The 14395-nt window shown below is 37.5% G+C and overlaps 2 protein-coding genes across 3 annotated transcripts in view; one reads left to right on the top strand and one right to left on the bottom strand.

The window, feature by feature from the left end:
* Positions 1-14395, bottom strand: part of LOC117995703 (discoidin domain-containing receptor 2-like) — a 214913-nt gene that overhangs the window by 62073 nt on the left and 138445 nt on the right. The window contains exons 9-10 of one of the 2 annotated variants that reach the window (XM_069509042.1): positions 3111-3423; positions 2271-2377 (exon numbers count right to left, since the gene is read on the bottom strand). In XM_069509042.1, coding sequence (XP_069365143.1) covers positions 2271-2377; positions 3111-3423 — 420 coding nt within the window. The remainder of the gene's footprint in view (positions 1-2270; positions 2378-3110; positions 3424-14395) is intronic. The other variant, XM_069509043.1, reaches the window with a different exon arrangement.
* LOC117995251 (succinate dehydrogenase [ubiquinone] iron-sulfur subunit-like) overlaps positions 3024-14395 on the top strand; it is a 58055-nt gene continuing 46683 nt past the window's right edge. The window contains exon 1 of the mRNA XM_034983242.2: positions 3024-3033. The gene's annotated coding sequence lies outside the window, so the exon portion shown is untranslated. The remainder of the gene's footprint in view (positions 3034-14395) is intronic.

Below are 14395 nucleotides of genomic sequence, written 5' to 3'. Positions count from 1 at the left end.
GTTGTGCTTGGGCGCTCAATTGAAATTCATGATGCACGAAGGAAAACAAGGCAAGGGCTATTGAAAGCCAAGCAATGTGGCGAAGCGTCTGGAGTGTGTGCTATAGGGGAGGACCATAGAGCATTATTTGCATAATGAATGAAGGTTGATTACTAGGTATCGAGCTATTGCGATTGATTTGCTGTACATTTCTCGTCACTGTTTAGATTCACTGAGATCATAATAGTAACATAGTTCTTGCATTTCACGAGGGCGAGTGGCTCACTTGTGTTTAAGTCGTATCGGTATAAGTAAAGTACACTAAATGTGTGCGTTTGCGAGCGCTTGCTCGTGACTGATTGGTCCGATATGCACGCACACTTACGCAATGTTAACGATGAAACCACAAGTAAAGTTCACTCGCCTTCGTAATTGCAAGAACTGTAATAGAATACTGAAGTGTCAAAGGTGCGTTCTGTTTATTACAAAATTCTACACATTTAGGTACTTATTACAATTTACTTTTACTACTACTTTTACTATTACTATTACAAAAATGAAATTATGAAATTAATTAAAAATGTAATTAAATGCGATTACATTTTTGTAACAATGAGCATAATATTATACTCTGCAGGTTGCGAATACTGTTTAGTGTTTAATTTTCAACATCTGCTCTGGACATCAAAGGGCCCCACCCTCGCTAATAAAACAAAAAACTCACATTCAAACCCCCTATCAGTTTGTTCATTTGCAAAAGTAGCCTCTCTTTCAATTAGGGTTAGACTAACATTGTATATGTAAAAACAAATGTTTGCGTTTGATCTCGTTATGTGTAGATATTTTATTCCTCTTATTTATAATGAGAAATCTTTTTGATTTCAAGATAGAATAAACTTAATAAAATATGCTATCGTCGTTATTGCTGATGTATTTAAATACTTACCTATCATCAATAGTAGTTGTACAGATCGCGGAAGAAAATAATATACTTTGCTAATAATAATGGCTTTGTAGAGCGTTATCTCTGTCACTCATACCTGTATGGAGTTTTGTCGGTCTCAACGACAGAGACATCTATTACATCGATGCATCTACTATCTCCTTATCGATGTACATTATTTTCTGCAGCGTTTTACATGTTATCAGTTTGCTTTATAGTTGCCGTGTATAAATATTATGTCGGTTTTAGTTTGTTTAGGTTTAAAGTAAAAACAAAATTTTTATAAAACATAACATACAAAGGTAAGGCTAGCTTTTACATTTACAAACGCAAAAGTTTACACTGGGTTTCAGTCAATATATGCCATGAGATTTTATTTCGATTAAGTCAATAATATTGGATCAAACAAAACACATTCAGTTGGTTAGAATAAAATTCTACTACTCGGTCGTCAATACCCAAATTGACTTTTGCGTTTTATAAAAATATACAATTTATCTTTGCAAAAAATATAGTTTTCAAAATAAAATTTGTTTGAGGATGACGAGGATTCTTGAATTTGGTGTGTGAGAGCATGCCGCTGAAAGATGCGCGCTGCAATTTTTGTAAGGCCCACCAAAACGGGGATGGGCTGAGATAATTAAGCAGACCAATCAGATTATTGAACGATGACATAAAAGAATTATCACGTCATATATCAATAATCTGATTGGTTCGCTAAATACATCTTCGCTCATATCCTCCTTGATGGATATGGGCCTTAAGGCTAGTTTATACTTTGATTAGTGCGAGTACAGGTGTTTAGTGCAGGTGCTTGGTGATTAGTACAAAACAAGTGTGGACTGCAGCTGATAAGTGCGAGTGATTAGTAATCAGCGTAGTGAAGTGAATAGAAACGTGTTCTATTTTTTTGCGAGTAGCCCCGTCCTGCGCGCCCTTTCTTCCCCTTGACTCGCAGTTTGTCTGGATAAACACGTTTGGACATGCTGGTTTAGTGATTAGTGTTTACCATTGTTTGCGCGGACGACACAATGTTTTTTAGCGTTGTTGTAACATTATTCGGAATAAATAATATTTAGAAAGGAAAACACGATCTATAAATTTGTACAGGAGTATCTAAAACATGAATGTCTTTATAATGTAAAGACCCTAAATATAAAAAAGGAGTTCGACGCCCAACAATTGAATTTTACTAACCGCAGGAGCTAAACAGTATTGGACACAACTAGCACTAAGGACTCGCACTCGCACTTGCGATTGCTAAACACTCGCACTCGTACTAATCAAAGTGTAAACTAGCCTTTATTGTAAATTAAAACTATCAAGAAGGTATTTGGACGATACTCACCGTTATATTCGTTTTGGTCATGCATTTCACACTTGTCTCGACGACCCAGAGTCTCACGCCAAATGTTGTAGGGTTCTCTGTAGTCCTCATCAACAACGGCTGGACTGCTGACAACATGAGAATAATTTAGTTAGGGTACTCCCCAGTTTTATTTTCTCTGCATGAATAAAAACCAAGGCTGAGACCACAAGACTACATCGTAATGTGGTCTTGTTCTCAGATCAGGACACTTTTGGAACTTTCGTCACTTTAGTTTCAGATTGAAGAAAAAACTTTGCTTGTAAAAACTTAGCACTATCCCATCAATTGAAAATTTGAGCTTATTATTTTTATATTTTGTAAAAAGTCTTTTAAGGTCTCAGTCTAATTGCAAAATTGACGAAAATAGCATAACAGTAAAGCTCTATAGGTAAAGTTTTGTTGAATTGAAATCAGCCGTATCGTGACTTCTGTCACGCGGCTATCGCAATTCGCATGTGACATAGCGAGTTGCGACTTGCATCACCGGTTCGTGACTTCTGGGCACGAGTCTCCTTGCAGATTGTGAAGGGTGATAAGGGTTTAGCCATAGTCCACCACGCTGGCCAAGTGTCAATTGGTAGACTTCACTTACTTTTGAGAACATTATGGAGAGCTCTCAGATATGCATTTTCCTCGTGATGTTTTCCTTTATCGTTAAAGCAAGCGACATTTAGTTATGCATATGACTCTGAAATGCTGAAAAGTATGAGACTCCGGTAGAGTCTTGACATTATTATCATAAGTGGCATATTATGTAACGCACAACAGATAAAATTAATCCGTAATAATTCTAGGTGTAGCAACTAATTTTAGACTAACCGTAACATATGTATCGGTGGACAGTTCGCAAGCGCCAAAGCAAGTCGCGGTGCTCTTCGATTGTTCCTCGTGTTAGAATTCCGAAGCGAGGGACAGAATGGTTTCTTCAAGACATTTGGAATCCTTCTTCGTGTTCGTTTCGAAAGGAGAACAGCAGCGGCCGCGATGAAAAACCCCCCTCCCACTACAGCCCCGCAGGCAAGACCCACTGACACCCGCAGGGAGGAGTTCCTTTTTTTTCTAGAAGATGGATGAGCATCGGTGCGGTAGTACTCTTCTAGATACTCCACCGACGTATTCAAGACCGTTGGAGCTACAAAGAAATCATCATACCTGTATTTTTTTCCACCTTTAATTTTATAAGTTTTTATGTAGGTACCTACCTAAGTACAAGAATGTTTAGAGTTTATATTTTATAGTGTACTATAGCTTATGCTCGCGACTTCATCCATGTGGACTACATAAATTTCAAACCTCCATTTAGCCCACTTAGGGGTAGAATTTTGAAAAATCCTTTCTTATTGGATACCTACTCTTTACAAAGAACACACCCTCCAAATTTCATGTCTCTAAGACTAGCGGTGTAGCCTGTGCGCTGATATATAAGTCAGTCAGTTAGTCAGTCAGTAATTATACTATATATACAGATAATTAATTTACATGAAATGTTTATGGTGTTTTTTTTACAGTATACTAAATAAAGCGATTGCCATATTACCTGTAGATGTCAGATGATGATAATAATTAAATCGTTAATGGATTTTCTGTAGTCATATTTTATTATATAGTCTGTTTTCGTGATTATTTCAACAACTATGGAATAATAACATATAACACACAAACATGTTTCTAACTATGCCCTTATAGACTTTGAAACTATTCAACCAATGTGCCCTACACTGGTTTCATTAAAAAACATTTACTTAAATGACCAACTTCTGCTACCCCGATGATTTTCTTTCTATATAATGAAAATATGACCCTTACATGAAACTGAGTCGATCGGCATTAAAAAAAATATCAGTCGATTTCATTGCTTATTATGGGCAACTCACGCTTGACCAAAAAACTTATTATGCCAAAATTGTTGTCACAGAATAAGCATAAGTATATGTTCCTAAGGCTTTACAGTTTTGGATTTCTCGTACTGCCCACTTAAAAATACACCACTATACAGGGTGTAATCAGAACGCTAGCAAAAACTTAGCGTTGTTGTTAGTACAACAATAGCGCTAAGTTTTTCTAATCTAAACACAATCCAATACCAATAACCATTGGCCTCATTTTGTAGTTTCAGTGATTTAGTATTTTTCAAACCCGCAATGTATAGCGTACAAAATTGGGTTCAATGCCCCACCTACAATGCTGCATTGACTCCGAGTGGCCTATTTAGGCAACGTTCGTTGGCCTCTAGCGTCAGTCAGATGTTTTATTTGGAATATATGGTGAACTTTTACAGAATATAGATTTTTTTTCTTATAGTATCATATCACTAATCATCAGTACCATCAACTGTCTTCGTTTTTGCTAGCGTTTTTGTTACAACCTGTATCAATTACTCCATGCTCGTAAGCATTTCGATAGGTAGCTACTGTAAAATAAAACTTACAAGGAAATATTATTACAGCGAAGTCTCTTGTTAACAAAATAAGTTTTGTAAATACCACTAACTTGAAGGTAGATGACGATTATGTTAGACACACGTTAGTGTTTTCGCCAAGTTCTTATAAGACAAAAATAAGATTATCAGTAAGTCATATAGCTATGCCTGTTGTATGAATGAAAACAGTCCCTGTCTTGGGTTAAGACAAAGCGGAGGATGAATAGATGTCGAGCGCAGTGCCTATTGTTGGTCCACAAAGCTGTGAAATCAAGTTCTGAGAGTTCTGTCCCAAGAGTCACTCGTTAAGTAATCGTTCGTTAGATTTCTGTTAGATTGTGAGAGAAATTGATACAAGCAATTTGTTTAGCACGTCAATCAATGAATTCAAATTACTGAATTATTTTTGATACGTGCTGGACCTGCGATGGCCGACCTGCTTTTGAAGCGACTTGATTTTCGCTATTTTTGCCCTGATAGCAGCAGTGAGAGCTGTGACTGTGACTTGTGAGTGTACTTGGAACTAAATTAGTGATGAGATATCTGTGTGTGTGTGACAAAGTATCAATTTTAATTCCCGGTACGCTCGGTGGGGCGCTTCAAATTGACACAAAAAATAACTGTCATTTTGTATGGCATACGTCTTGCAGCGTAATTGTTTTTGTGTACATTTCAGATAGGAGATAATGCAGAAGTATTTTTAATTTAATATTTTCATTCTTAAAATTTGGGGGGTGGCAATTCGACATGACCGGAGAAAAATATCAGGCGCAGTATCAACTTTACATAATTTCGGGGCATGGTAACACCGGCGACTACTCAAATTTCTTCTGCTTGGGTGGCTGCCACTGACAAATTCCTAACCAAAAACAAGATTTTTATTTCAGTCCAGGAGTTGAACCTGGGGCCACATAATCTGAACCCGAATAAACTAGCCACTATATGATACAGAAAACAATAACTTAATACTTAATATCATGAAATCTGTTAAATATGAATAGGTACGTACATAAATAACTTTCTATAGCTTAAGTACTTCTACCAACCACCACTATTCAACAGAGAAATCAACGTTATTATTTGATATAATACATATTATATACCCTCTTTAGCTACCTATTTATATATATATATATCTATTTCACTCTTCAATAGAGTGAAACAGAAAAATACCAATAGGTCTTTTTTCAGTCCACTCTTATTTCCCTATCCTCAGAATATCACCTCAAAGGTTACCTATGTGAATGTGATCTTTAGCCTATTGACTGAAGGAAAATAATAAAGTCTCCGTCTAAGGTTAAGAAGACAAAGCGTAGTAATGAATAGGCGTCGTGAGCAAAGCTTTTGTTGGTTCACAAAGGAGTTGGAGCCTAGTTGTGAGCGCTTGGGTTGAGATGTCGGTTGTTAGAACGGGGGCGGTTTTTTTGAAAATTACCTTAGACAATCGGAACTGTTACGAAGCATGGAAGATTTGAGTTTTTTTTATAGAAAAACTTCATTGGCGCGCGCTTTTTTTGAGGCGTAAGGTATACCGACAAAGTCAAACAGAGCATGCGCAGACAACGGACTATTGTCAATGGGGGATAAAAGTCTATCATCTTTTACTACGGTGATTCGCCGTACTATGAGTCCATCGTGTGCGTTACGCGATACAGTTCTTAGTGATCCATTTTTTGCTTCTCGGACAAGATTCCCTCGTCTGTCCAGGCCATATATTTAATTTAATTGGTAGGTATATGGGCTGGCGGCCACATTGGTTTTGGCGGCACGCCTTGCAGAGTGTGCATTCTGCCTGCTTTATTTTTATGATTAAAAATTTAAAGGTATCTCAAAGTAAATATGGCTGTTTCCACTAGTCCTCATTCAGATCTTTCTTTGGAAGGAAGTAAACTTCGCGTTACCGCCGTACTACAAAACCGTTGAGACGTTGAGCTATTTATTATTAAGTACAATATACATCTCAAAAGACTTAAGACGGTACAATACAATTTCATTCTTCAATCCTCTCTCATCTTGTTACAAAGATTCCATAAAGAACCAGCGCACTGCTGTAATAATAGTAAATGTTTAAAAAATATTTACATCCTAAGTACTAGGTAAAAGATAAGCTTTTAATAGGATAAAAAGTGTTTCACAATTTCATTGCTAAAAATTAAAAGACACTTCGCATTGGATTCAAAGCTAGAAAATAAAATGGATGCCCAGCGCAAAGCTGATTGTTGATTCATAAAAAAGTAGCCGAGTGAGGAGCATTGTGTGCTAAGACGTACTTATACTCTCTTTTGCTTTCTTGAAAACAGTGTTTTCATTTAAAGAATATTTAGCGCATTTCTCAAGCCGCTCTTACAGTTTTTATTTTACCTCAAAAGGAAAAACGGAACCCTTATAGGATCACTTTGTTGTCTGTCTGTCTGTCTGTCAAGAAACCTACAGGGTACTTCCCGTTGACCTAGAATCATGAAATTTGGCAGGAAGGTGGGTCTTATAGCTGGCATTAGGGAAAAAATCTGAAAACCGAGAATTTGTGGTTACATCACACAAAAAAATTTAATTTGTGGTCATAAACTAATAATTAGTATTTTCAATTTTCGAAGTAAGATAACTATATCAAGTCGGGTATCATATGAAAAGTCTTCACCTGTGCATTCTAAAACAGATTTTTATTTATTTTTATGCATCATATTTTTGAGTTATCATGCAAAATGTCGAAAAAATACGACTGAATTACGGAACCCTCGTTGCGCGAGCCTGACTCGCACTTGGCCGGTTTTTTAGTTGTAACAGCTACTCAGTGATTTATTCTCCTTAAATAATAAGCAGTTTAGCCCTTGATTGCGATCACACTTGATTGTAAGGGCCAATTGCATATCAGGCGGTTTAAGTTTCGTTACGGCGCGGGCGGTTTAAATTTGAATATCTTGTATAAACTCGTACTTAAGATTAAAAAATCTATATTAATTAATATATAAATATTTCCCTTGGCCCACCATCTACCTATTGGATTAGGTACACAACCTTCGACAATAGAGCAACAGGTAGAGTTTAATCGGTGATCTCTTGTATCAGTTAGTTACTTTAATATTACTTTAATGACGGTGAGTGGTAACCCGTGACACAAAAGAGACTGTATACAATAGGGAATATGAATGTATTTTTTTATAATTTTAATTCACTTTTAACATTGTCATAACAATATTCTTAGATCACGCGATCCGCCTTAACGAGCTTGGCTATAAAACCCGAGCGCACCCAAGCACTAGGCTCATTTCGCTGCTGATCTTCGTGCTATATCGACGTGGTCTGGTTCGAATTATTTTTTTCCTTTATTTCTGACTTTTACTTTTGTGTTTTTTTGTTTTGTGTGTTAAAATTTTGTTCCAATGATTAAAAGTTTGATAGTTGTAAAATTATTTGATTGTGTGTAAATAAATTGTGATTTTTAAATTGAATTTCACTTCTGGACCTAAATTCAGTAGTGGGATACCTATTCCATAAGCCCACTAGGGTTAAAAACTATCCTTTGGCAACCAAATTATTTCGACTGGAACAAAATTCTAACCTCTAATATTTTGTTGTTGTGGGTGTAACAATGTCGGATCGCGAGTATCGTAACCGCGATCGTAGTCGTGATAAACACCGAAGTTCGCGAAGCAGAGCACGTCGATGTGAGACAGCAGGGCGGAGACATAGGTCGCGGGATCATACGCGTACTCCATTGGAACCGCGAAAAATTACGGATAGTCATGTTTTTATTCAGACATTAAACTCATTGATGAATCGTATCACCGCGATAGAGAAAAACGTGTCGAGACCTGTCGAAAATAGTTCAACAGCGGTAGTAAACAACGCGAATAGCGAGATCTCCGAATCAATTTCCGTGCCTACCTTCAATAACACAAGTAATATTGCCGCGAGTGTAAATTGTCCCGATAACACCGTGATCGTTCAAACCGAATGCAATGCTCCCGTTTCTGCATCTACCCACACACAAGATTTAGTCAATGCAATAAAATCTTTAAAATCAAGCTCACTTGACTATTTTGTGTCTAGCTTTGACCCATCGCTGCATGACTTTGATAATTGGTGTGAGGAGGTGGAACGAGCAAAGTTTTCAAACGGTTGGAGCGATCATGAGTGTTTGTCACGAGTTTCGACCTGTCTTAAGGGCGATGCGAAGTCCTGGTTGAATGATTGGAATCCGACCGATCGTTCTTGGCGTAATTTCGTTGAGGAATTTAAACCTTTATGTCCGCGTAGATTAGACTACGCAAATATTTTATACGAGGTTATGAATACTAACTCTGACAAATTCCGTACGTACGCCGACTATGCTAGGAGAACGTTATTACGTTTGCGCACTATTAAGGGACTCGGCGAAGAGTTGATAGTGCAGATTGTCATACGCGGCATTACCGATCCCACTATTAGGGCGGCCGCAAGCAATGCGAACTTAACTAACAAAGATCTAGTCTCGTTCTTGTCTATTTATGTCAAGCCTGACGGCAACAAGCGGGATAAGTCCTCGGGTACGTCTTTTGCCAAAAAACGAAGTTATAAAGACCAGTCGCGTTCAAAAACGTACACGATGATATGCTTTGCTTGCGGCCAGACCGGACATAAGCGAGGACATAACGATTGCCCAAAAAGGTCGAAAATAGATAATCAAATTGATCAGAAACCCAATCTAACCAGTTCTGGAGGTGGTAAAACATTTTGCACATTCTGTAAGAAACCTTGTAAGGGTGGTAAATTGGGCGGAATAGAAATATACCCGGATACGGAATAATCTACCACCTTACAAAGATTAGAGGAAAAAAAAAATTTTTTACTTACTTGATCTATCTACCTAGTAAAGAATAGAAGCTAGCCGTCGACTCCCTTGTAATGTATATGAGGTGTTATAAATGAAATTTGCTAGATGTTAGGCAAAATTGTTTTTAATGTAACTTTTACCGGGGTCGCTTAATACATAGTGATGGCTAATAATGCTTAGTTATTCTAGCTTAATGCCAAGACTTAATTTAGATACATTAGAATGCCTTAGGTAGATAGTACATAAAATCTATGTTTTAAATTTAAGATGCCATTGGCATGGAATAGACAATGACACAGTAAAATTCATAAAATTGTTTCAAAATAAAAGCTCAGTAGTAAAGACAGGGTTCTTACTGTACACATACACTAAGAAGGTTCACTAAACTGTTCCAGGATACAAACATTTGCTTACTTGTAGGTGCGAAGACTGCAATGTAGCTGGACGGCATCGGCCAAGATCCAAAACTCAATTTAACTTGATTCTTCACAACCGAAATGTTTCCTTACAAAGATTTTCACCAAGTCTTATCCATAGAAATTAAGTTGCCAACGTGAATGTGCAAAAGAAATAAATACGAAAACCGAAAACTAAAAACGGAAACGCAAACGGAAACGCAAACGGAAACCCTATTGAACTCCTGGCCACCAATGGTTTTCAGGAGTCCACCCACAACCCATTATCCTCATTTATTTGGGAAGGTAAAATAACTGGAACTGAAAAGGAAATCATGAAATTAGGATTTTCTCTAACCAAACCGCCATTTTGTCGAATCCACATTACTTGATTTTTCACTCACCATAATTGATGAAACATTGAAATACGTTAGGATGACTAAATTTATAACTATTGTATTTTCCCAGGCGAAGCCATGGGCGAAAAGGAGTGAGATTTTCCTGGAACGAAAAAATTCGTCTTCACATGTTGACTCCAGAAAAATTCTAAATCTCACCAATCGGTGTTGCCAGACGCAACCCGAGTGTGGCCGCTCTCATTTAGTTTGATCATGAAGCCAATTCATTTTTGAATATTTGCGGAACCTAAGGATATATTATAAGAACCGTTTTGTTAATGACTTAACAATAAACAAATGATATTATGGTTTTATTTAATTATTTTGTTTTATTTTTACGACAATTGACAACGAAGCAAACGCCATCTATTGTGGCTCGAATGAACTCTGAACATCGACCCACGCGTAGTTCTGCACCTTGATGCTAGGTGGCACCAACATACTTTGAACAAAATTGATTTTTATTAAAAGCGAAACGCTAGTTAGTAGTTCAAAATTTACAACGTCACAATACTTCCCCTCCTACGAAAAGGTTCAACAGGTTGAACCACGCTGCCCTCAGCGTCATCCAACAACTACTAACAATTTGCCTGAAACAAACAAAAAAAACACAGAAGTTACGCGTGAACGCACATCTACTACTAACAAGGAAAATTGTCTAACAAAATAAATATACTGAAAACAGTGTAAGGTTTTATACATTATACTTAACTACACAACCCTAACTTCTAAAAGGAATATATACAAAAAAACTTCATGGTGTCTAAGAGACTTGAGTGGAAACATCTTGGCATCATTCTTCAGCTGACTGATAGAATGCGTCTAGGCCTACGGTGGTTCACTCTTTTAAACTACCATCGTAATATTTGTTACTCAACAAGTACGGAAAATCTGGTTGTGAACGGGTCCATCTGATATGGCAACCGTTCTCTATCCCATTCGGAAAAATAAAACCGAATCAAAATCGGAATATGAGAAAAAAAAACGAAATAACTCTCCTAGAAAATAGATCTCGGAACAGAATCGGAAAAATAACAGAAATGATCCATTATCTAGAAGGAAAACGAAAACAAAACACAAAACCCCCCCTTTTCGTTATCCCCAAAGTACGATATTTGCATTTTTACTTTCTCAACCGGTTGGTCTACCACAAGCATTCCCATCATCACATATTCATCCCTACATACATCCACTACATTCATCCTCAACTGAACCATGGTAATGTAACTGTTAACTCAGAACATCACTACACTCATACAAATTCCTAATTGAATATTGATAACTTAAATATTCAAACAGTTTAGACCAAACTAAGTAATGGCAAATATCTACTTCTTAATATCCTTAATATGCCAAGTGCCTATTGGGTGGTTGTCAGCTACTCTAACTAGTTCGTAAACCAAAGGTGACAAAACCTTGACAACCCTGCACTTTTCATACTTAGGTGCCAGCTTAGCTGCGAAAAAATTTGTAGCGTCGCTTTGTGGATAGGTCTTTTTCCACACTATATCCCCAACAGAATAGCTTGCAGACCTACGCCTTAAGTTGTAATGCGTTGCATACTCTGCATGAGCCTGAAACAAATTTCTCCTAACCTGACCAAATATGTCCTCCAAAGATCCAAACTTTCCTGCGTATTCCTCCCTTGGAATTCCGGCCTCGTACTCCTTATCCGTGTCCTTATAGAAGGAACCATTTAAGACCGGTTCTCTAGCGTGGACAAGGAAGAACGGGGAGAATCCAGTGGATTCATTAACCGCACTGTTTATGGCGAACTGGACCTTGTACAGGTTTTCGTCCCAGGACCTGTGGTTATCTTTCACAAAAGCGGCTACAGCAGTCATAACAACCTTATTGTACCTCTCAACAAGGTTAACTTGCGGAGTGTACAGTGGTGTGTAGTGTAATTTCGGAATATTATAACGCTTAATGAGATTACGGAATTCAGATCCTGTAAATTGGGACCCATTGTCCACAATCACAGTCTCTGGAACACTATGGTTCAAAAATACAAAATTCTCTAGCGCTTTAACAACAGCGGCACCTGTGGCACGCCGTAACGGAAACAACATTGTATATTTCGAAAAACAACACGTCACCACAAAAAGAAATGTAAATCCTGATTTAGACCTAGGCAAAGGTCCGACTAAATCAGCCGAAATGACCTGAAAAGGTCTCTCGCAGACTTTAGGCTTCCCTAGCAGACCTGGAGTGGCTGATGTCGTGTGTTTATACGCAGAGCAAGTATCACAATTCTTAACGTACTCAACCACGTCCTTATACATACCACGCCAAAAATATCTGAGGGATAATCTGCGATGAGTTTTGAACACACCAAAATGACCTGCAGTTGCATCTGCATGGTTTTGTTGCATAATTCTAAGGATGTTGTTCTTGTGGACTACCTCTTTCCAGTCGAACTCACTGAGAAGCTGGTATTTACATTTACTGTAACGATATAGTTTATCGTTCAAAATACAAAAATTCGGAAAATTTGCTGGATTGATTTTACAGCCATTAAATGTTTTGTCATACCAGTCATCTACCAAAACTTGTTGACTAGAGTTATCATTACGATCCCCAACTACATCTACGTGTATGAGTCTCGACAAGGTATCCGGAACTACATTATCACAACCCTTCCTATGTTCGATAACAAAATTATACTGTGATAATCTACAACCCCATCTGGCGAGTCGTCCTGAGGGATTTTCTAAATTTAAGAACCACTTTAGGGATGCATGGTCTGTGATAATTGTGACTGGCTTGGAACCAAAATAAGCCTGAAATTTCTCCACTGCAAAAATCACAGCTAGAGCCTCGCGTTCCGTCGCGCTGTAATTCCTTTCGTTTTTATTTAGGCTCCTACTGACATACGCAATGGGATGATCGCAACCATCGGTTTCTTGCGTCAGCATACCGCCAACACCATATGCAGAAGCATCACAATGTATTTTGAATGGTTTTTCAAAATTCGGTACCGCAAGAACAGGTGCGGTTACCAACGCATTCTTCAATGTATTAAATGCTACCTCTGCCTGTTCGCTCCACTCAAATTTAGGTGCGTTCTTTCCTTTACTCGTTAGTCTATTGAGTGGTGCAGCGATGGTTGAAAAATTCCTAATAAAGCGCCTGTACCAAGAACAAGTGCCTAGGAAAATCTTTACCTCCTGTGCAGTTTTTGGGGTCGGAAAGTTCAAAACTGCGGCAACTTTTCCAGGATCTGTGCGTAAACCAAATTCATCCACTATATACCCTAAATATTTCAAAGAGTTTCTAAAAAAATTACATTTATCAAAATTTATGGATAGTTGAGCCATTTTTAGTTTATCCAGAACTCTGTTTAATAAAATTAAATGGGTTTCAAAATCAGCAGAACAAATAACAATATCATCTATATAACAAAATACTATTCCATTTTCAATATCACTACAAAAATTTTGATTAAATAACTGGTCCATTAACCTCTGCTGTCGTGCTGGTGCACCGCATAGGCCAAACGGCATGACTTTAAATTTGAATAACCCTCTACCAGGAACTGTAAAACTGGTTTTTTCCTGAGAGTCGTTAGCTAACGGAATTTGCCAGAAACTTGAACTTAAATCAATTGATGATAAAAACCTTGCCTCTTTCAAGCTATCTAGAATTTGTGGAATGTACGGTATTGAGTATGAATCCCCCTTTGTCACTGAATTTAATTTCCTGCAATCTAGGCAAAATCTCCAGTCTCCATTTGCCTTTTTCACTAAAATTGCTGGGTTATTCCAAGGGCTTTCACTCGGAGTAACTACGTCCATTTCCAGCATCCTATCTAACTCTTTACTTAAAGCTTCCTTCTTTTCGGGAGAAAGTGGATATTGTTTTATTTTTATTGGCAAGGCATCACCGGTGTCAATAACATGTTCAATTAATTTTGTTCTACCCAATCCAATTTTCGTTGAAGAAATATCTAAAAATTTATTTACTACAGACTGGGCTAATTCTTTCTGTTGAGATGATAAGTTTTCAAAAGAAGTGATGGTATGAATTTGTTCATTATCAATCGCACAAATATTGTAAAATTGAGAAGGTGCCTTAAT

Source organism: Maniola hyperantus, chromosome Z (genome assembly GCF_902806685.2).
Source record: "Maniola hyperantus chromosome Z, iAphHyp1.2, whole genome shotgun sequence".
Lineage (NCBI taxonomy): Eukaryota > Metazoa > Arthropoda > Insecta > Lepidoptera > Nymphalidae > Maniola > Maniola hyperantus.
The sequence above is the reverse complement of the archived record's forward strand: the minus strand, read 5'-3'. Positions and strand labels throughout refer to the sequence as shown.